Here is a 27,502-nt window from a genome sequence, read left to right as displayed (position 1 = left end):
TAAATGTCATATCACTATATTGCAGACTTTGGTCACAGCCTTGTCTCATATATGCGACACCCCAGTCAACACCTCCGCACAATAATTCAGCGCATGAGTGACGACCTTTTTTCATCGCAGATGCAACATGTGTGTCTCAGTCAGTACAGCTAGCATCACGTCCACGGAGCTTACCTTTCTTTAAGCTTTCCTTCCAAGTGACACTAAAAGTTGGACCAAGTCCCAACCGAAGCGCTGCTGATTTTACATGTCAACATATCTTATGCAGCGCTATTATATTACTGATGATCAGAGAGACATCTTCTCCCGCTCAGAGGAAACTACTCCATATGTCTGGAGCTCCGCGTGTGAGTAAAGGGGGAGGCGATGGGTGACAACAGACACGTAAGTCACGTTATTGCTTGGATTTTATGGCGCCACCTTAAGACCCTGAACTTCACATTTTAACAGAAAAAAGAGCAACGCGACGAGTAACGCGACAGTTTTGTAGAAATGTAGTGAAGTAGAAAGTACAGATACTTACTGTAAAATGTAGTGGAGTAAAAGTTGAAAGTATTCATTATTAAATCTACTTAAGCAAAGTACAGATACACAAAAATTGTACTTCAGTTACTTCCCACCACTGATTATAACCTATTTATGTCACGTTAACGAAGAACAGCTGAAAACTTACCGGGTTTATCAACTGCTGTAGCAATTTGGCTCCAACTCCTCCCCTTGTCATTTCTATATTAAATGTTGAAAACATTAATGTTGTTTCCGCATATCATCTCCAATGTTGGCTGGACTTCGGGTTGCGCCGTGTCAGCTGTTTGGGATTCCCCTCCGTAATTTCCCCTCAGAAAGCGGAGGTGAATCTGCGCTTTCTGATTGGCTACCTGTCCCATTCAACAGGCTGCGTTAAGCTCCCAGTCGGGGAAAACTCCTGATTTTGATCGGAGCGGCCACGACGAACTAACGTAGCACACCACACACTGCAGGATGATCAGTTACGAAATCACCGGCGACAATCTTAGATTGGCCAACGATCCAAGATCGTTGTAAGGGGAAAATAAGGGCAAAAAACCATGTTGTATGAATTATTGCATTAGGTAGTCGGATGTGCCCCTCTTCTCTATTTAAATGTAGTGATTACTGAAGGGCATGTAGTATACAGACTTCATAATCTGCACTCTTTTGGTTGAATGCAGTATTTATTTCCACTTTGGCTTTATGTTGCTTAGTTTTTATTCAAGTAATGTTAATTTGTTAATGGAGCCTGAGAATCCATTTTATTTTTGTTTTTGCTTGTTTTGTTTATTTAGTTTATCAGTTCCAGTGTTATGTGTTCTTTTGAAAATAAAGTGTATCTATCTATGGCAGGAAATCGCATGCATTATTAGTAATTTTTCCATTAAATCAGTGTCAAAAGGTCTTGAAACAATATTATCGTTTATCACAATATTTTTTTAGAAAATTAATCGCTCAAGCAAAATTTGTTATCGTGCAGGCCTACTCAGTCTTCAATAACAAAAAATGCACTTGAATAAAAACTAACAAACATAAAATCAAAGTGGAAATAAAAACTACATTCAACCAAAAGAGTACAGATTATGAAGTCTGTATACTATATTGCCCTTCAATAATCAATAGATGTAAATAGAGAAGACGGGCATATCCGATTACTTGATGCAATAGTTCACTCTTCCCTTAAGCCCAGTTCACACTACACTTTTTTTTGACCCAATTTCCCAATTACGACAATCTAAGAACATCCAACGTTCTAAGATTTGTCACTTGCGATGTGAGGTGTGTTACGACTGATGGGGTTGAGTCGGTAGAACGGTAGAACGTCGTGGCCGCTCCGATCTAAATCAGGCATATTCAACATGTTGGATTATCTTGGCCAGTTTATCACTACAGCGTGTGGGGTTTTCCCCGACTGGGAGCGAGAACGCAGCCTGTTGAATGTAACAGGTAGCCAATCAGAAAGCTCGGATTCCCCTCCGTGCTTTCCCCTCAGAAAGCACACGGGCCTGTAACAATCATCAGCCGTGTTTGTTTACATTAATTCACGTATGGCATAGTGGGCTTTTACTGGATTTTCTGTCTGAAATATGAATGCAGGTGAGAGAAATCGGTTCTCTCACCGATGGTGTGTTGCTCTTGCCGTGTGGCTGGACAACCGATCAAATCGTTATACCTACGATTTTTTGTCGGCTCGTCTGTGGTCTCAGGTTTTGAAAATGGCCTGACGATCGACCGACAATTCTAAAATCGTGTAGTGTGAGCTTGGCAGTGGTTCCCAAACTTTTTCTCCTGGGCCCCCCCAGTGGTTTCCAAACTATTTCTGCCCCCATGGCTTAGAGACTCCCTACTCAGCCCCGGCTCCAGACGAACAAGGGGGGGAGAATCAACTTTTGGAGGGGGGGGCAAAATAGCTGAACATAGACAACAACACCAGTAGCCTACAAGCTACTTCTTAACAAGCTTAAGGTGCTGTATTGATATTAGCTAGCTAGTCATCTTTTAGCTAACTTTACCTGCATCCAACAGCTTTACTCAACAGTCTGTTAGTTTGGGGGAAAAACTGTGAAAAGTTCTTTGCTTTTTGCTGGTTTGCTGCTGTGATTCTAACACACCTGCGTAGCTCTGTACAGCAGCAGCAGGTCTCCTTCACTGCTGCACAGGTGTAAATCCAGCGCGCTCGTCGTAGCGCTCATGTTGCATTTAAAGGCGGCTCGGAAAAACAGGTTACGACATGTTAACGGATTAAACAGTTTTAACTGCTGATAAAAGTGACAGAGGACACAGATATAGGAAGTGTGGAAGGCCCTATTGTATCAAATTGACAGAGAACGACCTTTGAATGACCAACAGAGTTGGTCATTCAAAGGTAAAAATCCACATACAGCATTCATGTTTTGTTTTTCTTCTTCCAGACGGCTTCCCGCGCCCCCCTGCAATGGCATGCCCCCCCACCCCCACCCTCCCCAGGGAGCGCCCTCCACAGTTTGGGAACCTCTGCACTAAGGGAATGAGGAAGGGAGGGGTCAGTGGAAAGCACCGGAGTTGAGCCTTTTTTCATCCAGTGTCAGCAATAGAAAGAGAAAAAGGCAGGAAGAAACGATAAATCCGATAAATTAAAATGAGGTTGATAACTTTAATTTATCGTGCAATTAATTGATTTGGTTTATTGCGACAGGCCTACAAAGTAATATCTGTTTTAATCATTCATTCTGTGTAAGTTCACTCTAACTTACACATTAGTAACTCTGTGTTATGTATCTACATTTGTATGCTATAAGCTATAACATCTGATTACTTTTCCCAGGGAACAGAAGAAGAAGAACATGGCTGACATGATAAACAAAGAGGAGAACCATCAGCAACATAAACTACTCCTGGAAGGTAGCTACCAGCAAAGAGATGGTAGAACTCCATAGAGAAGAGTTGAGGCAAACAAAAGATGAAAAATAAATGCTGTTGTGCTCTCAATGAATGAAGTATCTTTTTTATACCCACTCCACACATTATTGTACATACTGTAGTTTGTATGGCATCAAGGTCTTTGTACAATCCTCCGAAAAATGTGAGGAGCCTTTGACAGAGTGAAAATAACACTATATTATATTATATATGTATTTCATTGATACTTGACATTGTAGATTACCAGTGAAGGCATCCAAAAGTGAACATACATTATTCAGCAAACCAAACATTTTGACATTGGTTGCTAACAACAAGAATCCAAAATACAAGTCATGTTTGTTAATTTCTAGTTTGTACAACCTAATTCTATCCACTCACTGTTTAGCTGTCGTCTTGAAAAATCTTCAATTTAAGAAAGTGAGAAAATGTGTCCAAAACTTGTAATCTTAGTGATGAACAAAATTACGAGTTCAAACTTTTAAGCTCCCAATCAGTTCTTAGTGACCAAAATGTAAAAACAAGGAAGGTTTGATTAAAACTTGAACCAGTCAGATTAGAAGGAACACAACTTTGTTTTCAGTATAACTTGAATATCATATCAGATTAATCATAATTAAACATATTGAAAATTTGAAAAACAACAGACAAGGTAGTTAATGCATTTCAACTTCTGTAAGAACATCACCCACATTTTTTTAAAATGAGCAAATTTTTCATCAGCACATTGGGCTCATGTGATCCCTGCTCCAGAAAGGTGAAGGTTTCTGGACATCCTGAAGGTAAACACCGACTGGCAGTCAGGAAGACAGACACTGATGAGACATCCTACAACTTGGAGGAGGTATAAATACATTTTTTCTATTATTAATGCATGGGCGTAGGTTTGGGTAGGGACGGTAGGGACATGTCCCAACCAATATTCACGGGATATGAAAAAGTCCCGACCAATTTTTGCCATATTGGCTCAAAGAACGTGGATCTACGATCTTTGATTAGCAGCAACAGGCGGTGCGCGGAACGGAAGCTTCTTAGTTTGACATTTATTATGAGCCTCCGAGACCGTGTCGGAACGGTGCTGTCGGGGGGCTGGGGGGAGGGGGAGTCAGTTGAATCGTCGGACGTTCTTTGATTAGCTGCAAAAGGCGGCGGCTAGCTGGGCACACGCGTCTCCTTCTGAGTCTCGGAGACCATGTCGCCACCAAAAAAGAAAAGGACAGACATTAGAAGTTATTTCGCTACGTCGGCTGTAAGTACAGTGAGTGGACCCATAAGTTAGATATCTATCACGCAACGCATTTGTTGTAAAGTCCGGTGTTTAGTAAGGTCAGCACTGAATGTGAGGTAGAATAGGTCTGTTAATTATGTAATATTTTTTCTTTTTTATTTTATTATTGATTTCTTCTTATCTGCAATTGTGTTTGCTGTATCCAGAGGATATTTCTTTTGATCTTACTTGTAACGTTTGCTGAATTTTGTAAAGGAAAAAGTAAAGTGTTCTTGAACTGATCTGCTGAGTATGACTGTATCTGGTTGTATACACAAGATGTATGATATGGTTATGGTTGGGGGGAGGGGGTTATTAAGCCAATGTGGTTTCCCCCCCTTCTCAAAAATGTTCGGTGCTCTTGGGCATTTCACTGTGCTGCCGGGGGGGGCGGGGGGGGGTCCAGGTCCCCACCAAGGTCCCCACCAAAACTTAGACCGAACCTACGCCCTTGTATTAATGTAATAGAATGTCTCTCCCCACAAGCAACAGTCATAGGCAACGTACAAAATATAAATAAAGAAATCCAGACTTCTTAAAAAAAAGCTACGTAGTTCATTTTATTAAAGTTGCAGTATATAGCTTGAATAAAAAAATATGTTTTCTCCACATTTGTTAAAGCTGTCAGCATGTTGTAACAGTTTGTTATGAGACAGATAATCTGTGAAAACAATCAATCTCCTCCACCTCTTCCCTGAACTACTATTACTGGCTAAAGTAATGCAACATTCTGGCCATAACAACTAATCAGAACCACTAGGATGCTTTTAGCACTGTCAATCAACCTCATTACTCACTGCTATTTAGCAGTGAGTTTTCGTGCATTACACGAAAACTGTTTATCTGCCATCATATTTAGCTATGCTAACTAGCTGCGCTAGCTACAGCATAGCACAGAGCAAAGGGGAAGGAGGATGAGCAGCCACATGAGATTGTGACTGTCAACACTAAAACCTGCCTCTGATTGGTTGTTTCTAGATAGCGCTGGGAGAAGGCAGAGGAAATAGATTTTTCACATATTATTTCTCATGCCATACTGTCACAGTTTTAACAAATATGTTAAAAATATGTATATTTTTAAAAGTTACAAACTGCAGCTTTAACTTCACTTACTAGAGGACAGGTCAGGAGGGACGTGGGTTAGAGCTGCTGCTGACTGTCTCATCTGTTGTTAAAGGGAACTACGACTAGTTATAAAAATAGACCTTATTTGGGAAATATTTATCTCAGATGTAAAAACAATACAGTAATAATACTGTAGGTTACTTAGTTTTTATAAATTTTAATAAAATATTTTCACAGGAATGTCGCCATGTTTTTCACACTGCAATGCATTCTGGGTAAATGAATGCATTGCATTGCATCAAGTAATCGGTCCAACTGCCTGGCTCCTCCAGCCAAAACAGTGATGAGAAATGTTAAGCCTTTTTAATTTGAACCGTAGCACATTGAAAACAATCGCAACATAGAAATCAGAAGAGGTGATGAAGATGAGAAGGAGCAAACAGAGGAAGTTGGCTGTAGGAGCTGCTGCTGTCTTCAGCTTCATAATGAAACAATGAATGACACTTACCTCTGGTCACTTTGTCATCCGGTAAGTACTTCTGTAGCTCTGTGTCCAGTTAGGTAACAGGGTATGAACTTCGTTCAGTGTCAGTGGTTTTACAGTACCAGTGGATCTAGCTCCATTAGCATTTCCAGCAGTAATAGCTCTATTGACGCTGCTTGTCTTTGACGTTTCTCCCAGCGATTGTAGCGCTGTGTCTGGTTTGGCTTCCGCTGTGCTGCTAGAGCTCGGTGCAGTGGTAACAGCCACACTGGACTTAATTACTACCGACACCGGAGTAATGGAGGACAAAAGTGTCAAGCTAAAGACACTAGACACTGGTTGATTCCTTAAATTTGAGATTTTCTTGTTTTACGGACCTGGTTGATCGGTGATGTCAATACCGCAGGCAGATGCTCTGCCTGTCTCAACGGCAGCACAGCATTTATTTTTAGCTCATTAAGGTAGCGATCACCTTAACGCTACCTTAACGTTGGCTGTTAGAGCCTTTGGCTGTTAGAACCTTTGTTGGTTCTGCTGGTATAAATGGCTCAAAGTGTGGTGGAGAAATGTCCAGGGATTAGGTGCTTCGTTGTGTTCCGCTCCGGCTCTCGCACTGCGCTCTCCATTCTTTTTCGTTCAGGACAGGCGAGGCATCAGCACTCCGAGAAGCGAAGAAATAACTGGCTGCAGGCATTGTGATGACCAAAGCCGCACACGCCCAGAAAATTCAAGGTCACTTCACCACCAACGACCCCCGGCGCATGTGGAAGGGCATCAACATCACAACATCAGGGGCGCACAATGTCCAATGGACCCCTCACTGCAGGTTGTACGCCCACGTCGAGGATCCTAACCTCCCTCAGCATCAGAGTAATTCCACCACCTGGTGACATGCCTCTCTGTGTGACAACATCATATGTGAAGAAGTCCCTCCAGGAAATCAACCCCCGAAAGGCTGCAGGCCCCGACAACATCCCAGGGCGAGTACCGAGGGACTGTGCACATCAGCTGTCTGAGGTGTTGACTGACATCTTCAACACCACACTGTCACTGTTATCTGTGCCCATCTGCTTAAAGACCGCCACCATCGTCCCTGTCCCCAAGTGCTCCACAGTGACGACCCTGAATGACTATCGGCCTATAGCCTATTGGTAGTCATGAAGTGCTTCGAGAGGCTAGTCATGAACCACATCAAGGACTCCATCGACGTCACTGTGGACCCCCACCAGTATGCCTATAGGAAGAACCGCTCCACTGCTGATGCCATTTCTTCGGTGATCCACACAGCTCTCACCCATCTGGAGAGCAGGAACTCCTACATCCATCTGCTCTTCCTGGATTTCTCCTCAGCATTCAACGCCATCAACACACAGACCCTGGTGCAGAAGCTCTGGACTTCCTGACCAACAGAATTCAGACTGTGAGGATCCACAACACCATCTCCTCCTCCATCACCCTCAGCACTGGCTTGCCGCAGGGCTGCATGCTTAGCCCCCTCCTCTTCACTCTGCTGACGGATGACTGCTCGGCAAGACACCCCAGCTGTCATATAGTGAAGTTTGCCGACGATACAGCAGTAGAGGGACTCATCACTACACAGAGAGGAGGTGGAACACCTGGTGCACTGGTGCAGAGAAAATAACCTCTGCATTAACATGAAGAAGACCAAGGAGATTGTGGTGGATTTCAGAAGGGACAAGGATCCTCTTCTGTACATCGGAGGAGCAGATGTGGAGGTGGTCTCCAGCTACAGGTACCTGGGTGTGCATATATCCAGCGACCTCACCTGGAGTACCAACATCTCCTGTTTGGTCAGGAAGGCCCACCAGCGTATCTACTTCCTCAGGAAGCTGCGGAGAGCTGCACTTGGGAACTCAATACTGAGGAGCTTTTATCGCTGTGTGGTGGAGAGCATTCTCTGGACCTGCATCACCGTGTGGCACAGCAGCTGCACTGCTGCTGAGAGGACAGCTCTCCAGAGGGTGGTCAAGGCTGCACAGAGGACTATGGGGAGCAGCCTTCCCTCCACCTCAGACCTCTACACAGCACGATGCAGGAGGAGGGCGCTCCTCATCATGAAGGACTCCACCCAGTTTCTTCCCTTCAGCCATCAGGCTGCTGAACTCAAGCTGCACCAAATGCAGCTTCACCTCATAGCTTGAGACACATAACAGACACAGACACATAACTACATCACTTAATTTACTATATGTTCATTTGTTTATTTTATTTCATTATTTATTTATTTATTTTTTATTAAATTTTTTTCTTTGTGTAGTGGATTTCTTTATCTGGGACCCGAGTACAAATTATTTATGATAATAAAAAAATCCTTGAATTTTTTTCACAGTCGATAGTGACAGTGTGGCATTATCTAAAATGACACCAGTCAAACGCAATATGATAAACAACTACTGGGGTAAAGTTAGCTTTCCTGTGTTTACTCTGTAGACTCCGGTACAGCGTCATCAACCCAGCGGTGAAAAAATGGTGACCTTCATGGGTGAAAAATATAACAAAAGTCATACATTTTTGAAGTAATTATGAGTTTTGATGTATCTAAAACAGCATTTTTTTAAGTAATAGGAGAATTGCAACATATTTAGGCCAACATGTTCACACTTAAAAGTCATGGATCCTTTTCAGTATGGAAAAAAGTAAAGGGACCAGTTAAATATGTGAATATCTTGGTCATTTTTTCCCCTTCGTTCATTAAATGTTAGTGAAATGGAGGCAAATAGTAGTCTGTAGCTACCATTGACCACCATTCACCATTCAGCTAATTATGCTGAATGGTTGATCATTTCACACAGTCTGCCACCTCTCTGAGAAAAACTGGGTTACAAATTGATACTCTTACCTTTTTCTCTCTCTCTCTCTATTTTTTGAAAACCCGATTTTCTAAATTTTTTTAGAAACATAGTAACTACCACAGTCGTTCTTGTCTTCTACTGACTGCTGCTGAACTCCCACCGTCAAGTGCGCCAAGCAGGAATGAACCATTTCATGCTGATCCATCGGGGTATTCAGTGCAAATATGGATGTGTGCTTTTTGGTAATATTTAATTTTTATTGATAAGCAAATTTAGAAAACATAATATAATTAATTTTATAAAATTGTGGGGGACAACCTGTCAGTCAGGGGCCCTTGGAATTGACTTCACAGCCTGTGTATGCAGCTTATCTCTTCTTTCCTTCACACTGCATAGGTGTGCGGCAACAAATCCTAAGCAATATCCCCCATTCACATGATATGGGGGATACCATTCAAGTTTGCATGTTGTGGCGGAAAAATACCTTGGGGATGCAGCGCGTCAAAATGTATCAACACAACGAGTCTAATGACATTTTAAAAAACAAACACTTGACAGAGCTAGTCTAAATCGAGGTTCACTGCAGGAAAAAAAAAAGAAAAAAAAGACAGAGCGGCCAGACAGGAGGTAGAGCAGCACACAACTAACACCACTCACCTGGATTAGCATCACGGTCATAAAGCTAAACAAATAACCCAAAAAACAATTTAAGTAAACGAGCTAGCGGTGTAAGACGCTCTTTCTGCTCTTGCAGTTGTACCGCAAGAGCAGAAATGTAGCGGCGGTACAACAATTTCAGAGACGGAGTGCCGTTCAACCTCCACCGGCAGTGAGCGCTCACACCGAACGTCTGCTTAAACCTGCAGCATATAACTTAAGCAAACAAAAAATTTATTTTTGATGGTTGCATCAAAATAAACAATCCTGAGCTACTAAATAAAAATTTTCTGAGAACACATAGGGGAGGCAAAGGAGATCGATTGTTTTTCAGAGATTATCTGTTAGGACATAGCAAAAGCTTTAATACATATCCTGCATTTGATGTTGTTTCCTTTTGTCGAATACGATTGTATTTTTGTGTTAGCACTACTCTGTGAAGCGGAAGGTTACGCGCTTATAAAAGCGATATAAAAACCTCATTGCTTTTCGTTCTCTGTGTGTTCGGCCAGAGCAGGGCAGTGTGGCTACCAGTTAAATTGATGATGTCTCCTGTCTCCTATGTATTTCATAAGTTAATACTTCTGCAAAGATGTATTCACAAGGTACAGATGAAGAGTCCAGAGATTCCCGTGGAAATAATAGGAGATCCGCTGCTGAAGAACCAACACCTTTTTTACTTTACATCTGATAAGCAGTGTTGTAAGATTTTTCACTCATGTATAATTTAGGGTACTGAGAACCTTAATGTTTATTATTTCACTACTTGCAGGTTTTTCAGTTGTCCTTTTGACTGAATAGCTGCTGTATTGTGCAAGTATTTTGCATGTTTTATGTCTAAATTAGGTGAATTTATTGCCAGATCACAATTTTTCACTTCAAGTATAAATACTAAGCCAATCTAGATGATCGGAATCTGCAGTAAAAAAAAACCTGATCGGAGCATCCCTAGTAGTTGGAATACAAAAATCATTGTTAGCTCACTTTGCAACATCTGGGCCATCTGCTTTTGTAGCAACTAAAATCCTGTATTTTAGGCTATGGTTAATATTCCTGGTTTTACGTCCGCTCAGTTGAGATTCGTACTGCCGATCTTCACTTTGACATTTATTATCAGAGCAATGTCTTTTGTCGTGCCATTTTCCATATAAATTTGGCATAAATCAAAATCAAGCACAGTAGAAAACTGTTAGCCTCTTCCTATTAACACAACAGAATCGCACTTGACCTTAAATATCCCCACCCCTTCAGACACACTCAGAACTCAAAATGAAATACGCCCCTGGTGGCCATAAACACAAGAAAGTGTGACCAGCAGGTGGAGATATTTTTAAAAGTTACAAAATGCACCCGAACACAGACTGAGCAGTGCACAATATTTTATTAAGCAATTTCCTTAAAACATTTTATTGAGGATTTGAAAGGTGGCTATACTCTTAAATATCTAAGTAAAAGAAATAACGCACAGAGACGTAGTTCTTGCTGCTAGGCCATAGACGAGCCGGAGATTTATTACACTACCACGGATACCTCATTACAGTTTCTTCAGTTCAATACAAAAATCTTCATCGTCATCGTCTTGTCACAAAAAATCTCCCGAAGTCTTAATCTCGACCTGTTTTATACTTTTCCATCTTCATCAGTGTGTGTTGGAAAGTTTCAACCAATGGCGTGCTACTGTTGTTTCGCAGAAAGATTCTGGCACGCTTTATACCGAGTGTGTATTGGACGACCTTTAAAATATTTTGGACCTCACGAACTCAACATCTGCTCCATTTCAGAATTGCTGAATAGAACAATTTATCTCAAATTGTTGATTTTATCTTGCACAAACAGACATCCTTTCCAGTAAATTCTGGCTCCATTTGCGCTTTGCACGCAAATGGAAGGAAGGCAGTCGGTCAGGTTGACATAGTGCGAAGCCAAAGACTTTCCGGAAAACAACTCCTTTAAATAGTATTTCCGCTCTTACAATTTCTTTTTAAAAACGAGGCTTCAGGCCTACTACTCGGTCCCTGGAACAAAAGGGAACACATAAAGGACGGACAAGTTCAATTATTCCAAAAGAAACAAAACATGCAATGCAAAAGAAATTAGTAAAACAAAACAACAACAAAAAAAACAAATTAGTAACTTCAATAACACACAACAAATACAAACTGTAAAAGGAAACACTTCAAACAATGGAACAAATCGTTGCCATCCAGATCCAAATGCCCTTCGAAGGGCCCAAAGGAGCAATGCCCCAGCCACACAGCCTGCCCAACCAGCAACAGGTTTAGTTGAGAGCGGCCCAAGCAAACAATGGGAAGACAAGACAGCAGAGCATCCATAGCGCTGCAGCTCCAAACACACAATCAGGTGCCTGAAACAGAAAACCCATTAACGGTGGATCCAGATAAAAGAAATCAAAAGCTAAATAGCAGGTAACTTACCCAGGGGTGGAAACACAGCCTAACCCGGGAGGGAGCGGGTCAGCAGGTGAGGACCAGATGGAAGCCGCACCCCACAACAACCTCCAGCTGCAGCCGGTGCAGAAGCGCACGATAACCAACCACGATCTCAGCCACAGATAGCAAAAAGGGCACTTACGATCTCAGACGAGCCGATCAAACACACAAGCCAACATGTAGCCGCCGATTGTAGCAACAGTGGGAGAAACAAAGACACACGCAACTTGCAGCGGTCTGTCCAAGGGGACCTGCCCCTTGGACATATATATATATATATATATATATATATATATATATATATACACACACACACACAAATATCTTCCTTTAATAATATCAATTTTTTACTTTAAATGTGATGAATTTCTTCGTCCGTTTACATGCAACTTGAAGTGCTTGAATCAAATGTTTCCTGAATGTTTACCACTTTAAATAATTGAATGAGAGAAAACAGCCACTTCCAACTGTACACATATTCTGCAGCCATGCTGAACTCCTCTCCTGGCGTTTCCTCCTCAGCCGCTCCAACTTGCTCCTCATCTACAGCCGCTGGAACTGTGTTTTCATTATTTACCTCTTCTGGGGTAAATAATGAAAACAGTCTCAGTAACTTGTTGATGGTTTTGCTGTATCGCCTCTTTTCGCCCATGTCGGTCCAATGTTGTGGCGTTTACCTCGCAGTGACCCATATTCAGCACTGGAACCCAGTCTGGATTGAGCTAATCCATTTCATACGTTGGTTTGCCTTCAATAGGACATATCAGAACACACATCAGTATGAATATTGTAAAATTTGATAACACTAGTAAAATAGTTTACTTCACAAAAATGTAATAACCTCGATGTCCACTGATAAAACTCGGACTACGCTACATAAACAATATTAGCCCGACCTAAACAAGGTTGACCCACTTAAATGAACTCAACAGAAACTGATCATGAGTACACTTGGACAAAATCATAGCAAATTAAATTATGACACAACACTAACAAAGCGAATGTAGACACTCACCAGAATGGAAATATCTGGAGCAAACTGGGGATGTTGGATGTCTCAACATCAGGACATTCGTCTTCTTTTCGTTAGCTCCGATAGCTTAGCCTCCTCGCGTTGTTTCCAAGCAGGAAAATAGTGAAACGAAAGTCCGTTTTACATCTTTTTACCTTTTTGATCGTGTGATAGGACATTACACCCAATAACGCAGCAAGTTCGTGCCATAGCTAAAATATCTGTGAGACAGTCGTTTTTGTCGGTGGCAACAAAGATGGCCCTCCGACTAGAGCAGTGACGTCACGCTCCGAAGCTCTATTGCATGTGGCAGAAGCCAGGAGACACAAATAAAGATATGTCCACATATTAAATATACATAAGAGGCAAATCAGGTTTACACATTCATTATCTCACTAATTTATCAGTTTGTAGTTCACATAGTTGACAAATTTTTGTTACAGGTCTTTCAAGAACATTTTTGTTTGAAGATGAACTACTCGCACCAGACCCTTTATCTGGAAAAGTTTTAATAACTTTCCCTAATATCCAAGATCCTCAAGGTGTTGTGAAGTCCATAACTACAACTACATCTCCAGGGATGAAGCACCTTTTTCTCTTTATCCATTTTTGTCGTTCTTGTAATAATGGTAGATATTCTCGAATCCAACTTTTCCAAAAAAGATCTGAAATGTATTGGATTTGTTTCCATCTTTTAGCGCAATGTTTCTCAACCTTTTTTGGGCCAGCGCCCCCATAGCCCTTATCCAGGTCCCTCACCGCCCCCCACCAAAATATTTGCAGGCTACTTTGCACTGACTATTATTTTATCATTAATATTACTATCACTATTGTAAATGCTTTGATTTTTATGCTTGTTTCTGTATTTATCATCAAAAATAATTTCCCAGAGAACAAAAAAGCCATGGGAATAGAAATTATTTTCACAGTCGTCTATGAAAAATGCAATGAACATTCAACTTAAAATTGGTAGGTCTAACAGCAGCCAATCAGAGTGGAAAAATATTCTTATTTTGTGCCATTTTCTAGTTGTTAAATATTCCAAAAAATTATCAGATAAAAGATGAACAACATGCCAGTTTAAACTTTGAACTATTTGCAAAACGACTGAGCTCTGCAGCATTAAAACATGGATAGAACTGTAACTACATTAATCAGAACTCTTCTTCTCTTCAGTGTTTCTGTCAGTTTCTGTTGGTGCAGCTCTGTGCTGCCTTCAGGAGAATGGGACATCAGAGTATCATCCATAAAATTTCACCCACATGGCATTTATTGTACAAACCAGAGCTTTTAGTGGAAAAACAAAAGTTCCAGGTCCTTTAATGCCATAGAAATATGAGACAGAAACATGGATTATATCTTTATGTAGACCTGTCTATTGATTTATAGATTAATAGTTTTACTGGACAGAAATTACAAAGAACAAATCTGGTTCTTAATCAAATCTAATTAAAAACATGAATAAGTGATAAGTTATTTACTGTTAAGATCTGTAAGATATATTTATTGTCAGTATTAGATGTGGTCTCAACAAACCCATGACATTTCAAGAATATTATTTTACTTTTTATCTGGAAATGGTGTGTTTATTCTTGCCATACATCCTATGTATTAATTATTGATCGAAAGGTCTTGCCATACAAGTTTATTCCTCTGTATTTACTTTAGTTTCTAAGTTTATTCTTGCATTTTGTTATTCATTCATTTCCATTTAGTTTCCTTTGATTAGTATTATCCTCTCTTGGTTTATTGCTATGTCCACTTTAGTTTATTTCCTGTTTCTAGATTTATTTGATCATGATCAAATAAATCATGATTTATTGTCAATACATGTATTGTCAATACAATACATGTATTGACGCTCACCATCAGTAATCTTCACTCATCACCTGCTGCGCCGCCTAATCATCATGTGTTTCACATCATGTGTTGATTTTTCACTGTTCAACGTCGGATTCTCTGTTTTTATGCCATAATTCACATCTAGTTCGTCGCCCCGTTTTATGTCCCGCTTCTCCTGTTTCAGAGTTTTGCGCGATGTGCGCGTCTTTTTTTTTTTTTTTTAACCCACTAAGGTGCAGGGCGGTCGGGAAACGTATCGATGGGGAAAAGGCAGACTGACAAAAACCTTTTAAAACAACGGAAACAATTTCGGTATTCTGATTATTGAAATTTAAAAGTGCTGTGTTGTTCTATCACCCCAGTTTCATACAGTATCACTTACAGCTCCGGTGTTAACGCTATAAAATGAACGCTCTCTATCGAGGTATCACCATGGAGGGATTTCTTTATTTGAATGGGTTCATTTTTCAGAGGGATACACAGTGAGGGTATTGTGATTTTAGCTACCAGTAGCAGGAGAACGGAGCTGCGCCAAGAAGCTAACAGAAGCTAACAAACACTGAATAGAAGAAGAGCTGCCATGTATATTGTTGCAGCCAAGCATGGCTTAATGTTACACAATACAGTTTTAACAAGTTGCTCAAAGTCTAAACTGGCATTGTTTTGCATTTAAAGTGTAAAGTTTACCTTCGACCAAACGCCCCCCAAAAGCATCCCAGCGCCCCCGTCTTGTAAAAATGTCTGCCAGCGCCCCCTGCCGTACTCTGAACGCCCCCTGGGGGGCGGTACCGCCCACGTTGAGAACTGCTATTTTAGCGTAAAGATCCTTTTTGTCAAAAAACCCTGGTGGGAGAGCTGACTTTACCTATATGAGGAGCAAGTGGTTGGGTGTTAAAGCCTCAAGGTCATTAGGGTCCTCTGATAACTTTGTGATGGGACGATCGTTAAGTATTGCCTAAAATACAGTGTGAAATCCTTCATCATCCAACATTTGTTGATGGAGCACTGAGTGCAAAACCTTTCTGATCATTCGGATGAGGCACTCCCAAATCCCGCCACAATGTGATCCAGATAGTGGGTTAAAACTCCATTTGATCCCCTTGGGTGCCATGGCATTCTCAATTTTTCAATTGTTTAGAAAGACTAGACCTTCTCATAGCTCTCTTTCTGCTCCTATGAAATTGGTACCGTTATCTGATCTCATGTGTGAAACTTGCCCTCTTTGAGAGATAAATCGCCACAGTGCATTAAGACATGAGTAAGCCACTTCAAGGTGCACGGCTTGTCAAGCAAGTGAATACTATTCCGTAGCGTTGTACAACATTGCTCCCTCTTTTCCTGTCAATAGGCCCAAAATAATCTATCACCATTTGTGAATGGTGATAGATCAGGGACCACTCATTCCTCTGGCAAGTCTGCCATCTGATGTTGACTGGTTTGTCCTCCATACAGCCTGCAGAATGAACATATTGCTATGAAACTCAATTTGTTATCCAAAATTTTCTTCTTACAGCTGAGAGGACATGATTTCTACCTCCATGACCAAGCTGTAAGTGAAAATGTCAGAGGATATGTGCCGGTCCTTTGCTAGAATATGAGGAAGTTTAATGTTTTTAGAGATGGCCGTTTACTCAGCCAGCCTTCAGTTTCAGCTGAACTCCTTTTAGCTTGATGAACCAAGCAACTGCAGACTTCAATTTTTGCCAGTCTGAGAAGAATGCTATTAACTGAGAAGTTGCATTATTTGAGTTAATGATTGTAGCATTGATCAAGGGAGTCTGCTTTAGTTCTGGGTCATCAGTAGTCATACTGAAATCCATTGGAGACTTGGGCCACTTATCTTCAGGTTCCCACAAAAATGTAGGACTTTCCATCCATTTTTGGTTCAAAAAGTCTGTCAACTTAAACCGGCAGGGTTTAAAGATGAAGGCACGTGTCTTCAGTGCTCAACGTATGTGTTATCTCTGATGATTGTTACTGATTGATTGTAACAAAAGTTTGAAACCTTCTGTCTTAATTTTTTATATACTTTAGAACTAATGTGCTGTCAGTCCAGAAGCAGGTCTTCTCCAATGGCAGCTGAAGCTCTGACTGAAGCATGTTATTTAGTCTAACGGCCATAACAGCGGCTGTGAGCTCTAAATGTGGAATAGACACAGGTTTGAGTGGAGCTACTCTGGCTTTGCCAAACAAGAAGGAGACTTGAACCCTCTTGTTGATGTTCTACATTCTGATATATGTAGCTGTAGTTGTACCATGCTCACTCTCACTAGCATCAGAGAAGTTGAGTAACTGGCATTAACGACTTCTCCAAACCCTTCAGGTTTGATGCATCTGCTGACTTGGAACTCAGCCAATTTTACCAAATCTGTCAGTTACTGGTTCCACTGTTTTTGAAAAGTTAGAGGTTTAGGATCATCCCAGCCCCATTTGATAAAAAAGGGCAATCATACTTCCTGCCAAGCTGCCTTTACAAGAGCTATGCAGAATACTGCATAGCTCTTGTAAAGGCAGCTTGGCAGGAAGTATGATAGGTGCTAGGAATCCAAGCGGATCATAAATGGAGTTGATGGTTGACAACAAGGCTTTTCTTTGACTTTCAGTTTGAATTTTTTCAGTCTCACTGTCATTCAACTCTGGGACCTGAGCTCTCCTGGGACACATTGGAGTATCTGTTGCTAATCCATTGGGTTAGTGTAAATCCTCCTCTGCTGCAACTAGCCATAAGATCTTTGGTCATGGTAACTGGACTTTCCTCTAATGGCAGACTTTTTAAGAGTTCATCCATGTAAAGTTTTTGTGGTTGTACCACAAAAACTTTTTCTGCTGATGTTGTTGTACAACATCTGCTGAGAAGTTGGACTGATTATCCTCAGCAGTCTTTCTGAGAACATAGTAAGCACAGCTCGGTAAGGAGACTGCACCAAATAACTGCAGTCTCCTAGATCAGTGGTCCCCAACATTTTTATTACCGTGGACCGGTCAAGATTTGGAAATTTTGCTGCGGCATGTTGGTGTTCCCGCTAAATTGGGTTGGGCCAAGACAACCCAATTTAGGTTGTCTTGGCCCTTTTATCGCAGCCTGTGGGGTTTTTCCTGACTGGGAGCGAGAATACAACCTGTTGAATGTAACAGGTAGCCAATGAGAAAGCGCGATGATGTAAGAACGGAGGGGAATCCCAAATAGCTGACATATCACGCAACTGAGAGTCCGGTGCATATCGGAGATATGTGGAAATGTTTATGATTGTATGTAAAGATCATTATTATATATGTTTATTCAGCTAAAAATGTTAACTATGAAAAAACCTAGTCACCTCCAAATCATAGTGGAGAAAATAGAGCAGCTGCTCCCGTCTCTTTTATCCACCGCCTTTTCTTTTTGTTACGTCTTTTATCTCTTAAAATGAGCCCACAAACTGTCACTATTGCTTCTACATCGTCATCCGTGTTTGGTTATTCTAAATTGCCATTTGCTGTGTTGGGGTTTTTTACTGGACTATCCTCTGGAATTGGGATGTTCGTGAGTGGAATCGGTTCGTGTGGTGTGTTGCTCCTGCCATGTGGCTGAACACGAACCGATCAAACCTGTTGTACTTTTATCAGCTCTGTGGTAACAGAGGTTTGGAGAATCAGCCGACAATTCTTAAATCTTGCCATCTAAACCAAACTTAAGACTCACAAGCTCTACTCCTCTCCTCTCGATCACTGCCCAAGCGCCCTCTGACTCTGGTCGCTATGGTAACGTTTATATATCCCTTCAAAATAAGATACAAATGCGCTACAAAAACGAACATTTTACTTTCGTGAAAATTTTAACTAACGATAATGACTAACAATGCCCAACATTAAAGGTGAAGATGCTAAAGCATTAAAAGCATCTGGACTGTTCCAGGAACTGCAGTATTTGGAGGAGTTTAAGCATGCCAGCTAACATGAGAATCTTTGTTCAAAAGTTTGTTTCTAACCCTTTCTGCATGTCCACTATTTATCACATTAGTCATGAAGTTTGTGTACGCATTATGGAAACTTGTTCTTTTTCAATTTCCTTTTCAAACCAAGTATGCGCTGCAGAGCAACAGAAACGTTTGGCATAAAGAGTTCTTCCTTTTTGAAAGGCAGTTTCAGTTCGTAATGACAATCTCTCCAGCTGTGCAGAGCGTTCCATTATGTCTAGAAATTTTTGTTCCTCTCTTGATATTTCCTCTTGTTCTGTAAATGACTTCTCAATAAAGTCATAGTTGTACTGGCTGGTTAGAAGCTCTTCGATCCTGTCAACACTACAGTTGAAAGACTTCTTTGTTCCATTGACATGAACTGTAGCCACTTTCACCATCCCTGTAACCTTATGCTGAACCATTTATAACCCATCCTAGCAGGCTTCTGATTGCATAGGGCCCCTTACCCTGACTATTAACCACCTCCCAAGGTTCCATTAGTTTAGATGCATTCGTGCCTAGCAGAAGGTCTACACCAGCATGTATGCGAGGAAAATTAATGTCCTTTAAGTAAGACCATTTTGACAGCTCCTCCTCACCGATGATGTTGTCTGTAGAGACTGGCATTTCTTTTTGGTAAACGCAATGGGAAGCTGATAGAAATAGTTTCCTTTTTCTCTGAAATCTCCAGCCCTTTAAATGATAGAGGTCGTCATCTTTTTACTATTTCGACCTTTTACCTTTCGACCTTGAATGTTGAGTTCATTAAGAAGTCTTTCAGAGCAGAACGTATTAGTGCTTCCTTTATACAGAAAGGTGTATGTTTTAAATTTCCCTCTGAACTCTTCACTCACACAGGCAGCATGGGAAGAATCCCTTCATGGTGGCCAGCCAGATGTTTTTGGCTACAGTGTATGCAAGTGATGCACTTATCGCAGTTCTTGTTAAATGTCCTATATGCAAGCAACCAAAACATAAGCCTTTGTCTTTTAGAAAGTCTAGTTTCCCCCTGTGTGACCTCTTTCCTAACTGTCAACATTGTTCCAATCCTGTGTACAATACAGACAGAATAAATAATTTGATTTGTCGACAAATACTTCATTTTTGAGAAAAAGGCATGCTACAGTCATCGTTAACACGGGTGACAAAGCCGTTTCTTTTAAACTGTGACTTTGAGGTTTGCTAGATCTTGTGATTCCTCTAGCTGGTTGTAAATCCTGTATGTCTCCAAAAAAATGGATCTGAGATTATCCTAATCTGATGTTCAATAAAAGCAACAATATCTCTGAAATGTGCTCTTCGACTAGTTCTCTCAAAAATCTAATTTGCTTTTGTTCTACATTTTTCTGTAAGTTTAGAAACAAACATTTGAACAAAGATTCTCATGTTAGCTGGCATGCTTAAACTCCTCCAAATACTGCAGTTCCTTCATTGCATTGCAGCATTTACAAAGGAACAGTCCAGATGCTTTTAATGCTTTAGCATCTTCACCTTTAATGTTGGGCCAACTAGTGACCTTTTCCATGTAGGCTGCAGTAATATTAAATTCATTGCCAAAGTGTTCTTTAAGGTGTTGCTTTGCCACAGTATACGTAGCTGCCTTCACATAGCTGCCTTCACAGTCATGTGAAGGCAGCTACGTAAATCCCATCTCATCATTGGGGGGACGATAAACAGGGAAACTAAGATTCAAATGTCGCTTATATGAGTTTGGTTTGTTCCTCTCTTGATATTTCCTCTTGTTCTGTAAATGACTTCTCAATAAAGTCATAGTTGTACTGGCTGGTTAGAAGCTCCTCAATCCTGTCAACGCTACAGTTGAAAGACTTCTTTGTTCCATTGACATGAACTGTAGCCACTTTCACCATCCCTGTAACCTTATGCTGAACCATTCTAGCAGGGTGGGTTATAAATGCTACACCTCTGACTAAAAACAAGTTTTAATAAGTAACTTAGACTTAATAAAATTCCTCATAAATATTGACTTATTGCAGTGGTTCTCAATACGTGTGTTATTTAAATTAGAACTTAAGTTGCTTTAAACTTTTATTTTTTAATTTGTTTTGTTTTTCCATGTCCTGGATGGCTGAGAGAAAAAATAAATATATAGAAATTGAATATTTGAGAAATATCATAACTTAAACTTAAAGGTCAGCACCAGAGTTTTCTAGAAAAATATTCAGATTTTATTTTGTCGTTTTAAAGGCTCTGCGATGAAGATGGTAAGAAATAAAGGCATACTTTATTTTGTTTTATCTCAGCTGCAATAGCCCCTCTACTCTCAGCTTGCAAACAGAACTGTCAGCTAATGATCAACCCCTAAAGTTTCAAACTCTTCTTAATAAATTAAGAGTTAGAGCCCTAAATATAATTGAAATATTGGTTACATTCGACAGATAAAAAAACTAAGCCTATGAAAGCAATGTAGGAGGAGCATAGGAGGTCCAGCATAACTATGCTGCTTTTGATTTACAAGGCATAATGTGGCAGTTTACCATGATTCAGCCAAGGTAATGAAATAACGCTGATTTTTATTATTACTGTGTTTCTTCCTATTAAGCAGTGACAGTAAATAAAAGGTGTTACATGTCTTTTGCTTTAAGTATTTACTTACTGGAGTTTTTATTGTTTGTGCTGTAGAGCCACATCAACAGCTAGCTCCTCACTTCAGCGGCTCTAACGGAGCCTGTGCCATTCAGCACTGCTGTTGCTCCTCCTACACGTTGGACTGAACTAACCCTAGCCCTTCTTCTAACAATGGTGTGGGGGGGGGAACCTAAAAAAATATTTATTATTTTTTTCCTAGATGAATGGAAGATTTACTTAGTTCTTTGTTTCTATTTCCTTTTTATATTGATATTGTTTAAATGTAATGGTTTCTTTCATGATTTCTTTGGGGGGGCAATTCTAGACTTTTCCAAGATTGAGGGTGGTCCGCATGTCTGGGTTCTGATGCCAGGTGACGCCTGGTTCTTCTTCGGACCTGTAGCACAGATTCCGATTCCTTGTTCCCCTTTCACTTTGTCTGGCTGGCTCCAATAGCCTACTACGGTGCGGCGATTACTTTACAGCTTCGTGGAACCAAAATGCAGCCGGATAGGTGGATCTTCCAAACGAGGCAGTTTTCTACCTAAATGCAGCGGCTAAAATCCTGTATTTTAGGCTACTGGTTCCTGTTCGTGGTAGGCGTGCGCTCAATTAAGATTCATACTGCCGATCTTCATTTTGACTTATAATAAAGTCATTTATTATAAGTCAAATAAAATGACATATTCAAATGGCAAGACATATGGAAAATGTCTTGCCATTTTCCATAGAGCCATATGAATCCAGCATAAATCAAAACAGTTGAAAACTGTTTGCCTCTTCCCATTAACACCTGAAAAGAATCACGCTTGACCTTAAATAACCCCACCCGCTTCAGACACACTCAGAACTCAAAATTAAATATGCCCCGTGGTGGCCATAAACACGGGAAAGGATAAAAGGCTCTTACAGCTTTCCTCCAGCTGTCCTTGCTACATATGCAGTATTTCTCTCACTGCACATTTTCATGAAATCTCAGAAAAATCACAATCGGGCTTTAAAAAGTAGCTCTGCTCTCTCTTCTTTTGTCTCAGAAAAACAACTGTTAGGTCGCATAGTAACAAGCACATGGCGCCTGGAGGCGGGGGCTCTATACCCTCACCGCCAGGAGGCGTCAGCCTGCTACAGATTAAGCCGGGTCTGTGGAAATGCGTTCACTCCAAAGTAGAGTGGAGTCAGGTCGGGTCGAGTAGAGCGGAGCTGCTGAAGTAGAGCCCGTGGAAAAGGGGCAAAAGTATGAAGAGAGGGCATTGGGAGCTGTGAGAGCATTTCAATTTAGGATAAAACCAAAGTGAAAAATAATTTTATGCCACTAGATGAATACCTTGTTTGCTAATGAAATGTTTTATTTTTGGAACATTTTTTTTTTTGCTTAACTAAATGTGGTTTATTATTTCTTAGGCTTCTATGTTCACTTAATATACCGATACAGTTTTGTTTGTTCCAATGATCACAAATTAAATCCATAAGTTTCTTCATCTTAGTGAGATGCTGGTACATTCCTGTTTATTCCAGGAATGCATAACAGGATTGTACCAACAGGAATTGTAAACTAAGTACGTGTTTTTTTAAATCATCTCTGACTTATAGATGGCCGTTTTAACCAGTTTTTCTGGTGTCCAGTCCAGCAAATCCCAGTCCAGTCCGTTTGGTATCGGTTCTGGCCACAACTACCAGACTGACCCCGCCTCCTACAGTCCACTGTCATCCCCAGCAACATCCTCGCCCAGTGGAAATGCTTACTCAGGCCTGACAAACCGCAGCACAGCCTTTGGTAAGCTTTGCTCTCCAATCACCATGTCAGTGAAGCTTACTGCTGTTTTTGGCACATCTGACAATGTAAATGTAATCCGACTAAATAAGGTTAGAAGCAAGGTAACAGACAAAGCAAAATAAAAATCTACTGGCAACTGTATCTGGGGGAGTATAGTTAATGGTAAAATGAAGGGTGGATAGAAAGGGATTTGGGGGCATGGGCAGGGGCATGGTGTTCAGGGCACATTTCTCTGTAAACTGCAGAATGGGAATTGGGGAGGAGAGGAAACATGTTTTTATGTTCCTAGTAAGTCTAACACTTAGTGTCTTAGAGACTGCTTGCATTGTTTCATTAATTTAACAAATCACAGCTTTTTCTAAAAAACTGTATCTTACATTCTTTAATGATTTAATAAGACATTTATTAAAGCAACTCATTAAACTTATGGCATTTTTATGGCATTCAAAGCAAAGTCTATAAAGTAAGAGGATTTATTTTTTTTGTTTGCTATGACATCCACATACCATCGTACTGAAATATTAAGATACAAATTATTAATGACTAACAGTAGCTCTTTATCTAACTGTATCACAGTTAAAAAGTTTATTGAAGACTGGAACCATGTGTGTCTAGTCAGATACAGTTGGGGAAAAAATTACCTTTTTTTCTCTTTCTGAAGTAAAATCAGATCAATCTTCTCTTGTTTCAGCTCAGTTAGAATTACCACAATTATTTCTTATTTGTCATAGATTTATTTACTAATAAATAAAACTCAGAGTCAGAAGTTTGCATCCATTTCCTCTGTAGCAATGCCTTTTGGCTTCCTTCCCTAAAGGAATTTATTTATTAATGCTTTGTGACATTAATAAATAAATATCTGACATAGTCTTTGTCTGAGAATCAGAAAGGAAGATGCTAAATAATTTCTAAATACTAAGTAGAATATTACAAAAATAAGTTGTGATCCAATAAATCTTGATGTTTCCAGATGTGTCAGGAGAAGGTGGTCAAAGTGGAGGCCAGTTCCAGGGTCGCCCCAGTGAGGTCTGGTCCCAGTGGCAGAACCAGCATCATTCCCAGCAGTCGGGGGAGCAGCACTCACACGCCAACCCCAGCCAGACAGAGGTCTTCCAGGTACAACCCAAAGCGCTCAGCATTTGACCCCTGTTTGCAGACATGTGACCTGTGACCCCATGTCTCTGTAGGACATGCTGCCTATGGCTGGAGATCCCACCCAGGGGACAGCAAACTACAACATTGAGGATTTTGCGGATCTCGGCATGTTTCCACCCTTCTCTGAGTAAAGGTCGCCTCTACGACATACCAATGGACTTTGCTTCTTATGTTTCATCTATTTTTTTTTTATAAGAGCAGCACTCGACCACCTAGAAAAATTAATGTCATAGTAATTCATTACTCTTATCTCCATATTCATTACTGTCATCTCATAGCAAAATAATGCTCCATCCAGAAGGCCTGAAGAATGAACTGGTGGATGCCCTCACACCCTAGGGATTCTGCTTAATGGAGAGTCTTAGTTAGTCGAACCTTTCTCAGCTTGTGATTGAACGTTGATTTTCAGGTCACTGCGTGTGTCCTCTATGGTCAGCATTCTGAAGGCATGCCTTCTAACTAGAGCAGTCGCATCTGTCAGAGCTCATCACCATCATTAAGACTGGATGAAGGAGAACTTACTTTTAGTTTTCTTAAAGAACAAGAGGAATATGGAAAACTGTGTATTACCTTAAATGTTCAACTCTTCCTACATGCTATGGTTTTTACTTTCAAACTGTTCATCTAATCTAAAACATCAAGTTTTTTTTTTTATTTATATTGCAATTGAGATCTAATACCCAAATAATTAGAATGTTTTTGGGTATTAGATCCTGTTCATGTTCATTTAATGTATCTATAATAAAACTTCTTCAATTTAGATTGTCTTAGTTGAGTAAAAATCGTAAAAGGTAACAACAGATTATGTGAAGCAAAAATAAGAATAATGCTGCAATTCTTTCGTTCTCTGTTGAACTCCAAACTTCTACCTCCACCAAGGAACCCGCAGAACATTTTTTCAGTTATGGTCAATGTAAAGCTTTCTTCAGCTATTTAATTTTTGAATTAAATAAAGTTCACCTGAAGGAAGTCGTATCTTTATAGGCGAAGGCGCAGAACAGATCTGCGATTTTTGTGAATTGTAATTGACAAATAGCAGGTTGCGTAGCCTTCCATAAAAAACAAACTTAGTCACCAAAAGGAATTTGGTTCACTATGTAAATATTTTATAAAATGTTGAAATGTTACATTAGAATTCCTTTTATATATCTTCATTTCAATTAAACGTCTGACAAGTAGCAGATCTCATGAGAAATGGATCACTGGGCAAGACGTTTTTGCCATTTTCTTTATAATGACGACATTGTGGGTCTTATGTATAGTTTTCAACGTCAAAAATGAATCTTTCCGCATCCATTTTGAAATACTGTACCACAATACAACAACAATACAATAAAGGAACAATAAAGGAACTAGCAATGCAGCGCAGAAGAAAAGCAGCAACATAAAGTAGTTTTTGCCTTTATGTTTTACTGATTAGAGGCGGAACAGCTTTGAACAGATCGCTGCCTGGAGCGTGGGCAAGTCACAATCTCTGTGGGTTGGTTTAGGGAAAATAATGAGCATATGTTTTGATGCACGTCAGACGCCTCAGCTGTTTGTTGTGTTATAAAGGCTTTAAAATTAAATTAAAATCAGCCAGGACAATAAATCAGCAGGTAAAACTTTAAAGACCACTGGATCTTGGGCTGGTAAATCCCAACTGGTGCAGACTGACCAGTCAATCTGCAGATTGACTGTTTAGGTGTCAAACAATAATCAGCAATAAATTATAATCTTTATTGTCATGTAATAAAATTACATGGACTATGGTTGATAAATAGATAAATAGCACTAGATGGCATTTAATGCTTTTATGGCTACTGGGTATAAACCATTCTTCAGTCTGTTTGTCCTTGCTCTGCAGTTGGAACAAACCTTGTCATCCTCTAATTCATCTCAAAGTGTTCTTCTCCTTTCACCTGGGATGAGTGACTGGACTGTGCAAAGTCCAGTCACAATTATTTTGTATGTCCATACCTAAAGCCCTTTGGGTTGGAAAATGAAAAAAAAAGAAAAAGACTTGTGTTAGGATCACTGACTGCAGAGAGCAGCAGGAGAAGACAATCCGTTTCTGTCTCCCTGTCTCCCTATGTAGTAATGTCCTGATTTTTAGAAAACACTTCATGCAACTATAGCAGGATTAAATGCATTTTAAAATGAAGAAATTTTAGTATACCATTGCTGAGTTACTGCTTAAAGTGCACTTCATGACGCTAACTGTTCATTACACCAGCCTGCTGCTCAGCAGTGTGCAGTATGTCCGTTTTCAGCTTTCACTGCTTGACTTTAATTCATTGTTATATATTCATCAAACAAAAGGCTGAATAACAGCTTGCAGTGAAGTAATGTTTACATGATGAACTGCATGTCCTTGACAAATGGAATAACCTTTAGACATCTTTTGCTAAGGATCTAAAATTATTATTTTTTCAATATTGTGATTATGTCAACTCATCTAACATTCACAGAGTACATTTTTGTGTAAGTCTTAATGATATTGTGTATAATGTGAGTGCATTTAGTACATGTTGGTTAGCTAGTAAACTGTACATTGACTTCTAGACCTGTTTAGACTGTGTAAATGTGACCCATTATTTTGTGTAAAACTGTGCTTGTGACAATAAATTCTTGATTTGGTGGCTTCCATTAAAGGTTTATTTCATCGTTTTATATACACTGCTCAAAAAAATAAAGGGAACACTCAAATAACACATCCTAGATCTGAATGAATGAAATATTCTCATTGAATACTTTGTTCTGTACAAAGTTAAATGTGCTGACAACAAAATCACACAAAAATCATCAATGGAAAAATCAAATTTATTAACCAATGGAGGCCTGGATTTGGAGCCACACACAAAATTAAAGTGAAATGTTCCCTTTATTTTTTTGAGCAGTATGTATATATTTTAACACAAAGACCTAACTTGTGGCATTCTAGTTGTACAAATAGATACTATTAGGTCAACTTTTCCACAGCATATTACAATGGAGTTATTTAGTGGTCCAACTAAGATTGTATCTCAAAAACATCTGAATCTAAACACCTGTGTGTGCGTGCGAGCGCGC

At 40.1% G+C, this 27,502-nt stretch overlaps 1 protein-coding gene across 1 annotated transcript in view; it reads left to right on the top strand.

Annotated features, from left to right (window-relative positions):
• The window catches only part of arnt2 (aryl hydrocarbon receptor nuclear translocator 2), a 172,954-nt gene extending 145,870 nt beyond the window's left edge, over positions 1–27,084 (top strand). The window contains exons 17-19 of the mRNA XM_088004065.1: positions 23,146–23,296; positions 24,267–24,412; positions 24,484–27,084. Coding sequence (XP_087860191.1) covers positions 23,146–23,296; positions 24,267–24,412; positions 24,484–24,582 — 396 coding nt within the window. The 3' untranslated portion in view covers positions 24,583–27,084. The remainder of the gene's footprint in view (positions 1–23,145; positions 23,297–24,266; positions 24,413–24,483) is intronic.
• Positions 27,085–27,502: the final 418 nt, after the last annotated feature.

The sequence above is a fragment of the Poecilia mexicana genome, unplaced genomic scaffold, assembly GCF_051168715.1.
Source record: "Poecilia mexicana isolate PSO_F unplaced genomic scaffold, ASM5116871v1 scaffold_3, whole genome shotgun sequence".
Lineage (NCBI taxonomy): Eukaryota > Metazoa > Chordata > Actinopteri > Cyprinodontiformes > Poeciliidae > Poecilia > Poecilia mexicana.
Note: the sequence above shows the minus strand (reverse complement) of the source record. Positions and strands in the feature narration are given on the sequence as shown.